At 44.5% G+C, this 17,647-nt stretch overlaps 3 protein-coding genes across 4 annotated transcripts; 1 reads left to right on the top strand and 2 right to left on the bottom strand.

Annotated features, from left to right (window-relative positions):
- Nucleotides 1–307: 307 nt before the first annotated feature.
- Nucleotides 308–3,339, bottom strand: foxa3 (forkhead box A3). The gene is made up of 2 exons (XM_071897903.2): nt 3,201–3,339; nt 308–1,729 (listed from the first exon to the last, which is right to left on the bottom strand). The coding sequence occupies exons 1-2, from the start codon at nt 3,270–3,272 to the stop codon at nt 401–403; spliced, it is 1,401 nt and encodes a 466-aa protein (XP_071754004.1). The 5' UTR covers nt 3,273–3,339; the 3' UTR covers nt 308–400.
- Nucleotides 3,340–8,638: 5,299 nt separating this feature from the next.
- irf2bp1 (interferon regulatory factor 2 binding protein 1) lies at nt 8,639–13,272 on the bottom strand. Of its 2 annotated transcripts, none has more exons than XM_071897901.2 (3): nt 11,978–13,272; nt 11,519–11,859; nt 8,639–10,582 (listed from the first exon to the last, which is right to left on the bottom strand). In XM_071897901.2, exons 1-2 carry the CDS (start codon nt 12,991–12,993, stop codon nt 11,559–11,561), a joined length of 1,317 nt encoding a protein of 438 aa, XP_071754002.2. In that variant the 5' UTR covers nt 12,994–13,272; the 3' UTR covers nt 8,639–10,582; nt 11,519–11,558. The 2 variants fall into 2 exon arrangements, with proteins under 2 accessions (XP_071754002.2, XP_071754003.2); XM_071897902.2 differs by having other exon boundaries at nt 11,515–11,859.
- A 140-nt stretch (nt 13,273–13,412) lies between these two features.
- polr1g (RNA polymerase I subunit G) lies at nt 13,413–17,436 on the top strand. Its single transcript, XM_071897905.2, has 3 exons — nt 13,413–13,612; nt 14,208–14,352; nt 15,781–17,436. Exons 1-3 carry the CDS (start codon nt 13,528–13,530, stop codon nt 16,601–16,603), a joined length of 1,053 nt encoding a protein of 350 aa, XP_071754006.2. The 5' UTR covers nt 13,413–13,527; the 3' UTR covers nt 16,604–17,436.
- Nucleotides 17,437–17,647: the final 211 nt, after the last annotated feature.

Genomic DNA, 17,647 nt, shown 5'->3' on the forward strand with positions numbered 1-17,647 from the left:
TTCATCATCAGTTAAGTATTTTTATTATCCAGTTTTTTAAGCTCAATATCAACCCCAGTTTTCTAGCCTCCATGTAACCGACCAGTCTCCATGTTCCTCAGTGTCCACCCAGAGTTGGTGAGAAATGTTCTTTGGTCCCTCAAACACGGCGGCCATTTTAGATGTGAGTCTCTCCCAAGGCCGCTGGACACGAGCCAGAAAGAGGGAGAGAGAGAGAGAGAGAGAGAGAGAGAGAGAGAGAGAGAGAGAGAGAGAGAGAGAGAGCGACAGAGACAGACAGAGAGCAAGAGAGAGCTCAGGTGTCCATTTTAGAAAATGTTGAGAGAGAGAACTAGCGATCCTCCACCATCCTCCATTTTAGCTCACCTCAACACTCACAGGGAGGAAGGGATCGTCCATATTAGGAGGCGTTGAGCACCGAGCGGCTGTACAGGGTTTGGTAGTACGCGCCTGAGTCCATGGCGGCCGGCCCGGGGCTGTCGTAGATCTGCTTGGCTCCCACGGGAGAGCCGCTGGTGTAGCCGTTGTAGGCCATCACCTGATCCTGGTAGGACTTGAGGTCCATCTTCTGCTCGTTGGACATGAGGTTGGTGATGGAGAAGGGGTGGTTGAAGTTGTAGTGGGGGTCCAGGGACTTGAGGGCGTCGCTCTGCAGGTCCATGTGCTGCTGCATGGTGCTGGGCAGCAGGTGGGCGCTCCCCCCTAAGGACTGGGAGTGGAGCAGCGGGTTGGTGGAGGAGGAGGAGGAGGAGAGGGACAAGGAGGACGGAGGGATGGAGGATGAAGAGGAGGACGGAGGAAGGGAGCCGGGCGGGCTGTGGAGGTGTGAGGAGGGAGGAGGGCAGTCTAGCGGAACCAGGGAGTTTCTGGGATGCTGCTGGTCGTCCGAGGAGGATCCGGGGTGGGAGTTGTCTGAGTGGGCGGAGTCAGCTCCCTCCGATCCTCCTGCAGGACTGTGCTCCTCCGCCAGGTTATCTCCGCTGTGGCCTCCTTTCCCCGACCCCCCCTCCTGGTTCTTGCCTCCTTTCTTCCCCGTCTTGTCCTCGATCTTGAAGCGTTTTTGGCGCCTCAGGTAGCACCCGTTCTCGAACATGTTGCCCGAATTGGGGTGCAGCGCCCAGTAGGAGCCTTTCCCCGGCTTGTCGGGCGAGCGAGCCACCTTGACGAAGCAGTCGTTGAAGGAGAGCGAGTGGCGGATGGAGTTCTGCCAGCGCTGCTGGTTCTCACGGTAGTACGGGAACAGGTCCATGATCCACTGGTAGATCTCGTTGAGGGTCAGCATCTTGCTGCCGCTCTGCTGGATGGCCATGGTGATGAGGGAGATGTAGGAGTACGGCGGCTTGGCGTGGGTCAGGGAGCGGCGGTAGGGCTTGGGAACCTCTTTGGGCCCGGCCCGGCTCAGGGAGGTGGGGGAGGGGTAGCCCAGCTGGCTCATGGGCTGGCCCATGTTCTGGTAGTGGGACAGCGAGCCCAGGGAGCTGGGAGCGGTGGAGCCCAGCTGGGTGAGAGAGCCGGGGTTGAGGGAAGACCCCACCGGGGACAGAGACATGTGGCTGGGTCCTGAGCCCATGGAGGCCAGCGGGGAGCTGCTGAGGCTGGAGCTGGGATACGCCATGTTCATACCTGCCGGGGAGGCGGTGGCCGGGTTCAGGTTGATGTAGCTGTTGATGGTTCCCATGGAACCCATGGAGCCAAGACCAGAGTTCATAGTACTGGGAGAGGAATACATCTGCAGACAGAAAACACAGAACAACATCCGGTTATTCAGAGCAAAAGACAAAGGTGGCAGAACAGTTAACAGTGATGAGTGCTTCAAGCTGACTGTGAATTTCATGAAAAAAATAACAACCATTGCAAATAACAATTAAATATAATTAAAAAATAGTTCAGTATAAAATTTGTAACATTTTGTGTTAAACAATTCTAAAACCTTTAATTGATAACAAATAAAATGGCCTAACTAAAGTGAACGTTGGAAAGCAGAATGTGAGAGAAAAGCGGGTTTCCATTTTAAAAGTTACTGCTTATCAATGCACAATGCAGCTCTTAGTGCGCGCGGACAGGACATGGATTTCACATGGCGATGTTAACCTGAAAATGCGTAAAATGCGCGTCACGGGTGCCTTTCCTTTCGGACGGCCTTCTCCAGCTCTCATGGAAAAATGAAGCAAATAAATCAGTTACAAAATTAAACATGTAGGAATTCGATTTTTATATGATTATTTTATGAACGAAACGCTCTAAATTTTTGTTTCAGGATGACCGATAACTGAATTTGAAATAACTCAAATAAAGAAATTGTTAAAAGTCAAATTATTGTGCCAATAAAGTCTATGAGAACGAAAACTATTTAAGATGTGGGAAAAAAACGCTAAAACATATCTCACGTCGGACTAGTGATCGTTGGTTAAATATTATCAAACTCTTTCTTCTCTGTAATTTCATCAGGTCCGGGCGAGGTGAGAACTGAAGCTTGGTTGTTGATGGAATTAACTCTTAATTGAATTAGTGAGAAAACCTTTTCAAGTTCCGTCTGGTGCTGAATTTACACCTGAACCGTCTCAACACTTCTACGGCTACGAGGAAAGAAGAACAGGCCTGTTGATAAACGAATATATATCTTTTTTTTTATTATTATTTAGTCCGGAGGTTTGTGCCTGCATACTTTTAAGTTATAGGCCTATTTAAGTTTAAAGCAACCTACCTTATATCACAATTTACTGCTTTAACAGCTCAAGATGACTGGGTACAATTCTGAAAATAAATTTTCTCCAACGAAAAATTGCAAAAAAATATTCCCACAATGTATAGTGCGACTGTGGTATTCAATATTGAGTTTATAATGACCTCATCATACTTTATGGTATTTTTTCTATGATATAACTATGATATTCCTATAATATATAATATAGGCCTATAGGGACTTAGGGTTTTGCTGTGATATCTCTATATTATTCTTCTATAACTCATTATAGCATTAAAGCTCTTTTTCGTAAGAGTCCTGCTGAATTGAACGGAGAAAATGTCTTTTCTTATCATCTCGTGTTTCTCACTTACAATCCAGTAAACACCGGAGACACTTCTGCATTCATTTGGAGAAAACTAAAGCAGCGTACCGTATTTCTAAAGCGTAATGAAAGCCTATAATAACACATTCAATCCGCTATATATTTTTTTTGCATTTCTGAACGCGTCTTTACCTCGCTGGCCTCGCTGTAGAAAGTATTCCACTCTGGTAGATCATGCGCTTCCATCTTCACAGAGCTCAACATCCCCAACACAACTCTTCTGAGGAGGAAAACTTGGCGACCAAATACTTAGAATAAAGAAATAATAAAATCCTAAATCCTTCACAAAGGTGGAAGCTTCAGGAAAAAAACACAAAACTCCAAGTAGAAAAGTCGTCTCCTTTGCCAAGAGAGAAAATATCTATGTCAAAATGTTGGGGGAAAAAATCAAATATCTCTTCGTCATGTGATGCTCGGCTCCTGCGAATAGTAAAGTCAATATTTCTTATTTGTCAGTCATCCATTGTTTCATAACCTTAATCTTGTTTACGGCTGGACAGATGTTGACTGCAGGCCCTCTGTTGTTTTTTTCACCACCGGGGCCCGGGACGCTGCGCACCGTGTGACAGGCGGAGATCTAGCGGGCAAATACAGTAGGAAACCCGGCCGCCCCTCTCTTATAAGGTGCCGGTGGGTCCCGCCCCGCGCCGACATTTGAATACCGTGGCAGGATCCAGGAAGGGCCCCGCAAAAAGGCCGATGTGGCCCCCTGGCGTGCTGTATATTGGCCCGGCGGCTCTGCCAGGCCACCCGGACGAACCAGTCACTGCAGAGTTCCTATAATATTCCTGTAGTGCGGCAATGTATAGTGAGTTTGACATTATGTAACTGCGTAACTGTGGATACGTTTATCTCCTATCTGCTATAGTATTCCTATAATATTCCTATAGTGACTTATAGTGCGGTAATGTGACCATAACTGTGTGTTTTTTATTTTATTTCCTATGGCTATAATATTCCTGTAATATTCCTATAGGGACTTATATGGTACTCTATGGTAAATTTTATAGTGTTTTTTTTTTTTTTTAATCTCCCATGGCATCACTACTGTGACATTTGTAGGCCTATCCTAAAGTATTTCGTAGTTCATCTCCTATGGTATCTCCATAATATTCCTATAATATTCTTACAGGGACTTAAGGACGTATACAGTAGTTTTGCTATGACACCTCCAAAATTAATCTCCTATGGTATCAGTATAGTATTTGTATGATATTCCCATAGTTTTGCTGTGAAATTTGTTCTAAGATTAGGCTACTACTGTTGTTTGTCGTTAGGTCAGCTGTTGGCCTGCTGCATCCTCCTCTCTTGACTTTTTTGTTAAACTGATGGAAAAGTGCAAAAAGTGTAAGAATTATTTCGGGTAGCCTGCTTTTAACCACAGGCTTCAGCATTGACCGCTATATTATTGGAGAGCCAAATCCCTCTAGACAGATAGATAGATAGATAGATAGATAGATAGATAGATAGATAGATAGAGTAATGAAGTAAAAAAGAATGAAATAGGCTATAGGAGACTGTAATAAATAAAGGCCTCTGCTGTAGTTTGGGGTGTTAATATGGTCAGATGACCTCATCAGGAGTTAAGTTAATCAGAGGGGGCGGATATGCAAAAAATATCCCAACAAGTCTTTTAATCTACTGTTGAGTCTGAAAGTCTTCCATTTCTTAAAACAAGCGACTTGGTCCAAGGATTTTTTTTTTCTTGAATAAAGTGTCATTTTTGTGACGCTGGTGGAATGATCTGCCTCGCCCTGCCTTGGATGAGTTGTGAAACTACATTAAAAACAAGTGGAGTTATCTCGCTCCTCTAGCACAACTTCTCACTTTAAGAAAAATAAGACTGTAATACTGAATATGAGACTAAATGACTGGATGTGTGTTGCAGTGTGGGGTCAGTGGGGTGTGTGCGTGGTGTGTGTGTGTGTGTGTGTGTGTGTGTGTGTGTGTGTCTGTGAGAGAGGGGGTGGGTGGGGCAGGCAGTGTGTCAGAGTCGTTAATTCCCCCGGCTATCACTCTCCGGGGTTACTAAGTGCCCCTCTGCATTCAACAGGTAACAATAGCACAACGGCCAAACTTTTTAGGCTATTTCAGATTCTGGGTGATAGTCAAATGTTTCCATGAGAACCATAAAACCCCAAAGAACTACAGTAACTCCATAATACACTTAAGATGATAATATGCAAATATAACAGCAAATGAATACCACAGGAGTATTATAGGAATACCACAGGAATCACCATAAACTCACTTTTGAATACCAGAGGCACTATAAATCATTGTAGGAATAATACAGTGATGTACCATAGGAGCCAAAAATGACCATTAAGTACCATAATGTCACTATAAACTCACTATTGAATATCACAGAAACACGGCAAGTCCCATATGGGAATATTATAAGTATTTATGGTGCGTAAACAGGATATTTGGTTAAACAAAAGGGAATCCTTTTAGGTATCTGGTGCTATTCATTATGACTTGCAATCAAAATCTAAATGTTTAAACTTGATCAGGCTCCCGTTTGGCCAACCGAGGTTTTGAGACACACAGGCGACAGTTAACCCGCGCGCAATCCGTGCGTAAATTCAGTTCGGTTAAACATGAGAAACGCGCTTCCAAGAGACAGCTGAGGCTTTGGAGAGCCGCACAATGAAATACAATAAATAATGTAATCCAATGTGTAATGCATCCCTATGGCCTGATTCCTGTGTGTGGGAATACACATCGGGCCTTGGTGCAGACGGAGGCCTGTGAATGTCAATGCCTCGGCCTAATGGCCAGTCAATGGAGATGTAATTGATGCGCAGGCGGGTGGTCGACGGGATTATCTTGTGAGAAAAGATCCCGAGGAAGCACATGCACGAATCAGTGGAAAAAACATGCAGAAATACACCGAAAACTTTTGATTTAAAAGACGAAAAAACTCGATAGTCTGATTACTCATCTTTTTTATTTGTGGAATAAAGTTAAAGTTAAAGGCTGATATAGATATTTATGATGGAAACTCTCAGCATACATGTGGATAAGGTATTTTAAAGAGCAAAACAGCTGCTTTTCTCAAGATATAATTGATATTGGTGAATGTTTTCCTCATGATCACCGACTGGAGGTCATGGCTTACCACCGTTTCATTACATGGTTATTTCCCATCCGGGCATCTTGTTGCAGTCAGACCTGCCCCTGCGGTCTGTGTGTTAGTATATTGCGAATCAAACGCGCTACAGGCCGACCGTCACCTATAAAGACTCAGCGATTATCGCCTGTTTGCAAAACGTTGTCAAGTCGATTAACGCGCTGAATGAGCTAACACTTCAATGTCTGTAATGATGTAATTAAGCCTGAAAGAAATTGGCTTTTTGGACGGTGATGTAGAAATAAAAAGCTGGGCAAACTCTGACCTGCAGTCGGTGATTTATGAGGAAAACAACACCAATATAACCAAAAATTAACTATTCTTTAAGAAAAGCGTTCATTTCTGCGTATTTTCCTTAAAGATCATATAACTTCATATAAACTAAACCAGCTTGAAACTACTTATATATATGAATTTAAAGATTTAAGTCAGCCTAAAAAGAAGGGTACATTAGTTTCGGTGGATTTACCCTGAAACAACTAGCATCACTTGGGATTAAACAGGTCGTTTCAGTGGTGGACCTTCTGTTATAGTGCCATATTAAGCTTCAATTCCTAAATCAGCAACATTGCAAGTAACCAATAGCAAGGAGGTCAAAGGTCAGAGCCACTAGGCCCACAAAACAAATGCAACAAATATACCTGTGTCCCCTGAATGATCATGTCGAGAAGTGCTAGGTTAGAAATATGAGTCACGCAGAAAAAGAGGCGTTTCACAGCAAGTCAAGGAGATAGACTTCACTTGTGGTTCCCAAGATGGGGGCCAGGGACCTCCAGGGGTCCCTGAGAGGGTTTCCAGGGGGTCCCCACATAAAACAAAGTCACTGTTACATTTTTATCAGTAACTCACTAAAAAAACAGACTTAGAGAGACGAAAAGCCATAAGAATGACTGTTCTGATCAGAGGTTTCACTTTCCTCACTGTTCCCATCTATATATAAACTCAGTTCTTAATCATTATCCACCAGTAAAAATCTCCTCAGTTGGGGCTGTCTGGGTCAAAACAACACATCTGTTTGGGGGTTCCTGAAATGCAAAAGCCTCCTGGTCAAGGATTATCTTATCTTTCATTTCTTCACACACTTCCATCTGTTTGGCCGTGACGCATGAAGCTGCAGCCCCGGTGACTTGGTGTAATGCTCCTTTACGGTTCCCCTCTTTTTCCCCAACACACATTGCCATATCCTCTCTCTGCGGGTCGTTTCTCATGCCAATGGGCCTTACATCGTCCATTAACACCTCTATAATTGGTTTAACAATAGCCTTAATGAGTTGACACTAATGGAGGAAACGACAGATCGGCCTACAAGGAGCACGACGGCGAATAATTAAACGCTCCCTCCCCCTTTTTTTTTAAACAATTAAAATGCTGCACCTTCATCATTAATCAGGAGTTTATCACATTACATAAACCGGTACCTAGGGTGCCAGCAATTTTCATCAATTTTAAGACATTTCAATGACAAATGCAATGGAATTTAAGACCAATTTCGCAAATGAAATAAACGTAAAAAGGAATACAGCTGTTGACTTATCAGAATATGGCGTAAAATCTGCGTGACTATGCTGATTTATGCACCAAAAAAATCAAAAACTGAATTTCTGATATTAAAATGAACTATCTCACTGTATTCAAGACCTTTTAAGGACTTGCGTTTACATAATTTAACTTTTCAGACTTATTTTCAGGACCTGCAGACAGCCTGTGATGTCAGACTAAATTAACATCTTACTAAGATCTACATGTTTTCAATGGCAAGCTTGTTGTTGTGTCTCCAGACAGACTGAGGTCAAGTGCGCTCGCCCGCTGCCTGCAGTCTGCCTTTACACAGGTCAGAGAGCGCCATCTGGTGGCCACTAAACACAGGAACAAGTTACACCACTGCCTGTTGGGATTCAAAGGGAAGGTTCAGGATTTTTAAAAGCTTCCTGTAATCCCCCTGATAACAAATCAAACCCTCTCTTGGGTCGTTCAACGCTGATATTTTTGTTTCTGAGAAATTGGCACCAGCTTCCTATCAGTATTTATTGGTCAAGTCAATGGGGAATAAAACAATTAGGATCATAAAATTGCCTACAAGTCCTTTGATAAACCTTGATTTACCTTATTAAATTACTACAGTTTACAGAACTAAATAGAACAGCTTGCATATGTTGATAGTGTTATACTGTGTGTGTGTTATAGTGCTATACTGGCTTGCACTGACATTGCTCTAAAGACGATTTGTCAAAATAAAAACACTGACATGAAAATGTTTTGACCGCCTGCAGAGAGGACTCCATTAGTCAAGTGTTGGTGTCTAAATTTCACCAAACTTCCCTGTAAAGCAGGTGCTCAACATCGCTCAAGCTCATCTTGCTGGACTCAATGGAATAATTCAAGCAACACCCAGAGAGAAGGCGAAAATACAACGTTTCATCCCATTTATTCCTGGTTTGTATTTTTTTTTTTACATAAAGCTGAAATAAATCTCTAGAAAACCGAAGCATCTAAAAATGAGTCAGAACAGGAAAGAAACGTGACAGAGGGGGGGGATGCAGGGACAATGAAAGGCTGAACAGCGAACAGCCGGCCTGCACCTCAAAGGTTCAGCATCAAAGCAAAATAACCGTCAGATGGCGACTGAACAGAAACACAGATTTAGGTTAATCATTCACTAGGCAATAAAAAAAGCCATTGCACTCCTACTTCCCCTGAGGATCCCAGACAAACGGACAGACAGTAAACATTTTCAAAGGCACTTACGAGGGATTGCGAGATCTATCAGTGCATATTAAACTTAAATTCCACTTCTTCAAAGACATTTCTCTACATCACACTTGATCTGTGGGCTTTGCTCTAAATATAGAAGGCCTACATGATGCTATTCTGAATACTATACATTTTTTTTTAATGTAAAAATCCTGTAATTAAAGTACAGTAGACCACGTTGGCCGGTAAACTGTAATGGCTGGATGAAGAAGATTGATTGATAAGACCTGGCCAAGATATATAAGCAATATATTTTTCCATAAAACATTTACATCCACAGAAATCTGTTTGGGCATAAAGCTACCTTTGGTTTGTCTGTGCTTGTGTACTGAGGGGTACATACTGCACTTAAAGGGAAAATCCACCAAAAAAAACAAAAAAAAAAGATTTAATGTGCAGTTATTATCATCTTGGATTGTTCAATATTTAAGAACATGAAATCCCTGTACATTTGACGTAACTTTAAAGAACTCTCCCAAAGCCACGATCCAGACGACCAGGACTGCAGTCTGGATGGTCATCAAGCAACCAGACTGACCATGAATGGGATGCAGACTTAACGGACTTGTGCATTTGTTTGTTAAAATCAAAATGAGATTCATTTCACTGTTTTGAACCAGAAAATGTACCTCTGAATATTGTGGCAGTGTCCTCAAAATCCTAGTTTCCTATTCATTGTCGATAGAGAAAGTGTTGCTTTATGAGAAGAGAGTCTTTGCCATCTGAACTCTAGCTTTGAGAGAGACTTATTAATCTTCACTAAACTGGCCATAACATGAGTTCTGTTTTAGGGTGGATTTTCACTTTAAAAAAACAACAACATATCAGGCTAAGCAATCATACATAATTTCTTTTTAATTATACTGTATATTCCAAACTTTTGCATATACTATAACTATAGATTGCACATACATACTATTGCGGTATTATACAGTATATAACATTTAACATTCTAGTATAAAATATAGTCCTAGGCCTATCAATAGATATCTTTTCATATACATTCGGGGTAAAGCGTAGGCTGGGCTAGATCTGGTATGAAAGCAGTTTAAATACAGTCAAACACAGAGTCTCTGTGGCTGGTCAACGCTCTGACAGATTAACTGGTGCTTTCTACACAGCAAACATTCTCCTTTCTGCTGGCCAGTCAAAGTCAGCTTTATGTAAAGCTGAGACACGACGAAAAACAAACACACAGACAAATGTCACAACTGGCATTCTACCCAGATCCCAGGTCTGTTTGCCTGCTGGGTTTTTTTGGGTGGAATTTTTTTTTTTCCTTTAAAAAAAATCCCTGATTGTGTGCCAGTACGTGGAATCAGTTACGAATGAACAGCGTGGGATTACGGAGAATTCAAAACCGAAACAAAAAAAGAAATGTATTTGAATTTAGATTTAAATAAAAAAAATTAAACAATGACAATGAGTGAAGGCAGTCTTTGCAACATCCGTCAGATATCTCCAGAAGACTGATAATGCTGATAAGATTGGGTGGTGTGAGTAGGTGGAGTTCGGACCTGTGTGATGGCGGTTTTCTGAACTGTGGCTCGCCGTATTCTGTGTTGCTTCTCTTCTGGATCTGTAAGCAGTCCGGTGCAGACGCCACTTTCTGGTATGGGATGGGACTCTGGAGTGACGGAAAAACAAACACACACAACATTAAATAACATGGAGTAACCGACCTACGCTTCAAAGGTTTAGCTGTGTAGTCTAAATGAAATAAAGTAAATGAAAAGCCAAGCCAGTCTCCCTTGTGGAACATAATCAAATACAGTTACAATACTTGTGATACTACCAATAATAACTCAAAATCCTTGGTGCCACAAGTATCATGTAGGTCTGGTATCACAAGTCCTGAGCAGGGTGGGAAATAAAACGTCAGATACCAACTAAATCTTGGGACATTTCGCTTTGACTGCTACTTTTGTCGACTCTACCAACCAGTTTGGGAGGAAACAAAACCAGCATTTGGAGGTCTTACTCCATCTGGAAAATCTAGATAGCGGGTAAAAATAGTGCAAGTGGTTGGTGAAGTTCTGGGTGAACCATGCGCTGTGGTTGGTGGACAAAAAAATATTTGTTTCCTACTAGGATTGAAAGATATTGACAAAAAATCGAATTGCAATTATTTGACAGAATATTACAATGCCGATTTAAACTGCGATTCATATCCACGATTTTTACTTGTCATAAATTTTTTAGAACTTTCAAATTGTTTAAAGAATAGTGATTTTGTCTACAAAAAAACATAGATGTCAGTGTGCAGGATTTACTGAGTTTGATGAAAGGTTTTCACCAGTACTTGATTCATGGACCAAAGATTACCTGCAGCTCTAAAACACCGTGTTTAGAAATCCATTTTGGACGCCCCTCTCTCTTAAGCAAATAATTGCAGCCTCTGCGATTTGGAAATTGCACAAGTTCATATTGCGATTTTGTTTTGTTTTTTCAGATTAATTGTTCAGCTCTATTTCCTACCCTGACCCTGAGGCTGCCTCACCAGGAGCGAATTACAGCACCGGTAGATTCTACCAAAACAAAGGGCAGATGTCTGTGGACCTGCCTGCTGCTGCGTTGGCTCCTGGCTTGCATGGAGATCACCATCACGTCTCTCTCTCTTTCTTGACAGTGACGTCTCCGCTTCCACCTCCACCTCCGCCTCCGCCTCCGCCTCCACCTCCGGTCCCGGCTCCAGCTCCAGCTGCAGATGCGGCGGCGGACGCAGCTCCTGCTCCAGCTCCAGCTCCACCATTCCCCAGTATGGTGGAGACTTCTCCCTGCATAAAGGCCCAAGGGGGACTGTTGGGAGAGCTATCCAAGGGACAGCGCTCTCCACTGGGGCAGTACACTTCCCCGTCGCCCCTCCGGCTTTGGATGTACGCTCTGGTGCATGGGAAGCAGAACCTAGATTGATGGAGATAGAGCAGCCTGGTTATTTTGATGAAACCAGCGTTACAAGTTATCATGAGAGTTAACTTTACAACACCACCTAAAGAAGACTAAAAACAGTGAACAGACAAACCTATGCCCCGGCACAGACGGACACTGCACAAAATGTGTGTCTTCCAGCCTCTCGTGACACAAGGTGCAGGAGAGAGTGGTTCCAGAGGAAAGGGTGCTGCCAGCCGAAGCCGATCCCAGCTCAGATGCTCCGCTGTGGGGTAAAGCTGCGGCTGTGGTGGCCGCCTCTGCAGAAATACTGGATCCCAGGGGCTCGCCTCCAGACCTGGCGGCCAGGGGGCGTGGCTGCCTGGCCGGAGATGAAGCAGGCTTGGGGCTGGTCTGGCTCACACCCCCGGCCATGGAGGAGGAAGAAGAGGGAAGGCCTGAATTCTTGCTACTGCTACTGCCAGCCACAGCTGTGTGAATCTGCGTCTGTATCTTGGACTGGGTCTGGGATGAACTTAGCTCCCGTTCAAGCTCCGGAGTGATGAAAGGGGCTATCCCCATCCCTATCCCCAGCTGCCTCCGGCTCATCTCAGCAAGCACGGGAGCAGGGAAGATGAGGGGGCTGCTCATGGGGGCTGTCCTGGCGGTCAGACCGGCTGGCATGCGCGCTAGCAGCCCATGGGGAATCCCTGCTATACCTTGAGTTACTAGACTGGGAGGGATGGCAGCATCCAGCATGGGTCTCCGGCTGGCGCTGGGGCTCTGACGGTTCACTTCTTGTGGCGGCTGGCCGTCACGGTGCAGCCCGTTGGGCGGCACACGAACAGTGGACCCGCCACTTTCCCCTCTTCCTCCCCGTTCGAAGCGGTCAGTGTGCGGCCTGCCTACGTCAGCCGCCCCCTCTCCTCTGCCAGTGGTGCCGTGTTTATTAGGTGAGGGACCGGGCGACCTGACGTTACCGTCCTGCATCCCGTGAGTTCGTTTCAACTGTCGGGCGCTTGCAATCAGGAATTCAATTTGGTTGGCTCCCTCGTAGTTCACGCAGCCCCGACACACCACCTCGCTGAAGTCCCACACCACAGTCCACGGCATCTTCGGCAGGTCGCACAGGTAGCACCACTGGCGCCTGGAGGAAGAGGGGGACGACATGGCTGGCTAGCTAGCTAACCTTAGCGGTTTCAACGAGCTAGCTAGCTCGCTAATGTCTTAGCTCACGTTAGCTGCGTTAACCTATTTAGATTTGACAGGTGCACGCCCTCTCTCTGCTGTCGAGTTTCTACACTAACAAGTTTCAAACCACTTTAAAACAATGTTGCACATTCTAAAAATGTCGAATAAGATAAAACTTTCGGGCTGTTGTCGCTGCTCTTTTGAGAAGTTTTGTTTTGTTTACCCACTTCGGCCTGTTCTTGACTGCTGTCAACTGCTTCCCCGACGGACACTGGAACGTTACGCAACCTTACGAGGTGCATTGTGGGTGTTGGAGTTTTCCCACGCATCGCGGGTAACGCAAACACGCGCACGGCGCCTGATCTTGGAACTACAGAAGAAACTGGGACGGAAGTGAGGTGTTAAAGGTCAAAGTTCGTTTTCTGTCAACACATGTTCCTCTGCTGTAGCCATGCGTGTTGAGGGAGATAACTTGTAGTTTTACTAGTTTGCACATATTCAAAATCTTAAAAAATGCCCAGAGACATATCATCTTCATCGAGCGAAGATGAAGCTGACGATTCCCCAACCACGTCGCCGGTAAAACAAAAAGGAAACGGTAAGTTCACACCAAGTTTCCAGCCTTGAATCAGCTGGCTTGCTAATGTAACGTTAGCTTATTTCTCAGTGTTAGACCAGCTTCAGGTCGCTGCAGCCTTTACGTTATTCATTTAACTGGTTTCCTGAACTGCTTCAGCCTGGGCCCCAAACTTTAGAATTTAGTTCCCCACTCTTAGACCCCGATGCATTAAAACGTAGATGTATTATTGTCATGCGGGGATCCAGATACTAGTCCAAATCCAAAAGTTAAGAAATGCTGCTGTACAATAATCAAAGTCATGATAATGTGTTTGTGTATCACTTGAAAGTGTTAAATCCTAAGGAGAGATAACATAGTATAGTATTTTAAAAACAATGTGGCATAATAATGGATCTCTTCAATATTTAATATTGGCTTTTCATACACTAATCATGTTTTTCATCATAGTGCTTTTTGTGCATCAAAAGCCAACACACAACAGTCACACCCATCATTTTAACTCCAGTCTTCCTCGGGCTGTGCTGTGTTTTTCTAACGCTAACCCTGTGGTTTTTCTGTGGCTGTGAGCGCTCCTTCATTATTTGATCAGTGTCTCTCCTCTCTGGATCCACAGATAAGAAGAATAGCAGGTACCAGTGTCCTGCTGACTTTGTGTCTTTCTGCCACAAGCCCTGCAGCAGCACGCTGACAGACAGCCTGAACGACGGCAACAGTGAATTATGGCTCATTAAAGCTCCTGCAAGCTTCAACCCAGCATGGTAGGCAAGCTCTCTCTCTCTCTCTCTCTCTCTCTCTTTATATTTATTTTTACTATAGAAGTCATTAAGAAGGGATGTGGAAAAAAGGATGCAAAAAGTATTCTCTTATCCATGAAAGTAACAGGTTTTGGTTAAATGCCGTAATTAGGTTGCAGTGATGCTTAAACTTTGCACATATTTCAATCTGCACACATTTTCTGCTTATAAATGAAGTTTTAAGCTAGGTACCAAATCCTTCTTCTAATCTTCAAAGATTCACATCACAAAGTCTTAAAAGAAAGCTGCACTTTAGTAACAATTGATCACAGATAATACCATTGGTCTTTTTTGAGGAGATTGAATTCTGTCCTTTAAAACTAAGGAAGCCGAACTGCTAATTCTGCATTTTGTCCCTGCTCTGATGTGGCAGACATTGTGCTTGTAGGCTAAATTATCTCATCAGCAATTTATGTGGCAGCACAGCAGGCAAGACTGACTCAACATGCAGTTAGTGGCAGTCGGACAGTTTGTATTCTTCTGTGAAGTCCACCAGATGGAGCTGGTGATCGTTTGATTCAGAGTCAGATGGTCTCAGGAGCTTCTCAACATGTTGCCTGTGTTCATGCTGAAGCTTCACAAAGACTTAACACCCCCCCTCCCTCCCTCCCCATATATATATCAGCAGTGAATGTTGATCTGTGCCAAGGTGCCTCAGCTCCTCAGTTAGGTCTTCAGAGTCTGACAATGTTTTCTTTGGACTGAACCGTAGTGGAAAAGTTTCCTTTGTTGCATTGTTGTACTGGGTTCGTTCAGGTTCACTCTGCACAATTACAAGCGAACCAGGGCTTGTAAACAAAAGTCACGTGACTCATTAGTAACTTTTAGAGTTTTGGTAACCTGTCATCCTGCCAGGTTAGACAATAAAACACGTGCACTGGGGGGTCAAAACAATTCCAGTTCCAGTCTCTGTAACTTTAGCTAAGCATGATGAACATATCTGTGTTTTTTTGCCATAATTTCCCTTCTCTGCTGTTCATACCAGGTAAGAACACATGAAGAAATAGCTGAATATGAGCATCAGTCCAGACTTCATTTTGTTCTGCTAGGCTTTCCAAGCATGAGGAACTGCTAGCTATCTGATGTCAACATCTGTCTCCTTATACCCATAATCCCTTGCGTTTTTTGGGTTGTTTCCTGTAGTTGGTTGGATGACGTTTTCACTCTTGATGAACCGCACCGCAGTTCTCATGTTAGAGGACTGAGACTCGCATTTTCAGTCGTCTCATTGTCGTTATTTGGTGCCACCAGATTTTGAATGGCATCGCTCTCACCTGGACAAACCAAACGCTCCAGAGATCAAATAAACCGCTCCAAACATGCTTGATGTGAACGATCCCTAACTCCCACCCCTCTCTCTCCCTCTCCCTCTCCCTCTCTCTCTCCATCCAGCTTCAGCAGCGTCAAGGTTCCTCTGTCGGGGCTCCAGACTCTGCAGGTTCCCGCTGCTGCAGGCGGAGCTAAGAGCGGGAGCGGCCGGCAGATCTACAGCATCCTGGCCTCCACCCACCGAACCTCAGAGCTCCGCCTGCTCACCGGCCACAACCGATCCTCCGACGGCGTGGTTTGCGGCCCCGCCTTCTCGGGCCTGCTCAACGTGTGCGAGAGCTACGGCGACAGCAGCACCAACCAGGCGCCGCAGGTCATCCCGGCCGCTCCGGCGCCCGCCGTCCCGCCGGGCCTCAAACAGCGCTTCCACCCTTTCGGCAGCAAGACGCCCACGCTGACCTGCGTGGCAGAGAGCGAGGCGGACGGCGCCGCCATCGGGCCCTCGTCCACGACGCTCCGCCCCCGAGTCGTCAAACGATTCCTGGAGGAGCAGCAGCAGGAGGAGGAGGAGGAGGAGGAGGAGGAGGAGGGGAGGAAAAAGAAGAAGAAGAAAAAGAAGGAGAAGCGTATAAAGACAGAGCGAGAGGAGGCGGTGGCGGTGAGAGTGAAAGAGGAACCTGTAGGTGAAATTCCCCGTCAGGACGAGGTGCTGTCGGAGCTCCCCTTCCAGGAGGGCGACGTGTCAGAGGAGAAGAGGAAGAAGAAGAAGAAGAAGAAGGACAGAGAACGAGGAGAGGCGGAGGAAGCGGTCGAGGCCGGCCACAGAGTGAAGGAGGAAGAGGTGACGGTGAAATGTGAACCCATGGACACTTCGTACGGAGATGTGGAAAGCTCGGGGAAGAAAAAGAAGAAAAAGAAGAAGAAAAGCAAAACTGATGATGACTAGTCTGTTGTTGTTTTGTTGCTTGATGTTTATGTTTGATTTCTGACCTCATGACCCAGGGTGGGAGTCAATTCACTGTCAATTCACTACAAAAACGAGCGATACTGCCTATATTCTCAGTAGTTTCTTGATAGATTACATATGCGAGCCTTACTTTGGCAAGATTTTTGAATTCTGAAGAAAACCCACATCCTGAATCAATTGAATAATGAAGTGAATTATAACGTGGACAGTGTTCCCATCATTTTGAGCTCAGAAAACGATGGCTTTTAGACACACATTCACACAAAAACAATGTGTACAGCCACAGGCATGTATGAGTACATGGGTAATAAGCGTGTACATAGGCAAATTTCTGTATTTTGTGCCAGTGGCTGTCAAGTTGCGGTCAATTTTACTGGATTATGCTCACATTGTGCCGCTGTGTTTGTGTACATATTTACACAGCCGGGCCGGCAGCGTCGCCGGTTTGGCAGAATAATAGTTTATTGTCAAGTAGGATTCATTATGTTAGTTTATTTTTTAAGGATGTGAGTTAAATGTGTTTTGGAGAAGAAGTGTTTGTGTCTCAGAAAATACATGACAAAAAAATAAACTCCGAAAGTGGATAAAAAAAAAAAAATGAAAGCGTGTTGTTGTCCTCCAGTTGGCCCGTTCAAGTGTTCCGATACCGCGCAGCATTTTCCCCTCATGCCTTGTTACAGCGGTGATTTCACCGAGCAGGAATGAAACTAAACCCATGTTGTAACTCAGACCGCTGCTTACCAATTATGCAACAACAAGAAAGTGCCTCATTTAGAGCTCATTTGTTTTCTGATGATCTGAAGCGGCAATTAAAATTTTCTCAAGTCTTATTTTTTTGAATGTCAATGAGGAAGTCAGATTATTCAGGAATGGCGAAAGGTTGCATTTATTGAACCGGAGAATCTGTTCCTGTGGTGTTGCAGCAAGAATGTAAAAATGATTTCATGTTTGAAGAAGAGTAATAGGAGTAGTCTACTGTCTGTCATATCTTCTGCAATGTATTTTAGCTCCTGTTGTCCTTGC

The sequence above is a fragment of the Centroberyx gerrardi genome, chromosome 6, assembly GCF_048128805.1.
Source record: "Centroberyx gerrardi isolate f3 chromosome 6, fCenGer3.hap1.cur.20231027, whole genome shotgun sequence".
NCBI lineage: Eukaryota > Metazoa > Chordata > Actinopteri > Beryciformes > Berycidae > Centroberyx > Centroberyx gerrardi.

Bases quoted from the DNA above. Each gene is read 5' to 3' on its own strand.
- irf2bp1 (XM_071897901.2), bottom strand. From the start codon at position 12,993: ATGTCGTCCCCCTCTTCCTCCAGGCGCCAGTGGTGCTACCTGTGCGAC. The intron at 11,860-11,977 runs GTTTGTCTGTTC...CCATCAATCTAG, and splicing joins CCGTCTGTGCCGGGGCATAG to GTTCTGCTTCCCATGCACCA.
- foxa3 (XM_071897903.2), bottom strand. From the start codon at position 3,272: ATGTTGAGCTCTGTGAAGATGGAAGCGCATGATCTACCAGAGTGGAAT. The intron at 1,730-3,200 runs GTAAAGACGCGT...TTCTGTCTGCAG, and splicing joins TCTACAGCGAGGCCAGCGAG to ATGTATTCCTCTCCCAGTAC.
- polr1g (XM_071897905.2), top strand. From the start codon at position 13,528: ATGCCCAGAGACATATCATCTTCATCGAGCGAAGATGAAGCTGACGAT. The intron at 13,613-14,207 runs GTAAGTTCACAC...CTGGATCCACAG, and splicing joins GGTAAAACAAAAAGGAAACG to ATAAGAAGAATAGCAGGTAC. The intron at 14,353-15,780 runs GTAGGCAAGCTC...CTCTCCATCCAG, and splicing joins GCAAGCTTCAACCCAGCATG to CTTCAGCAGCGTCAAGGTTC.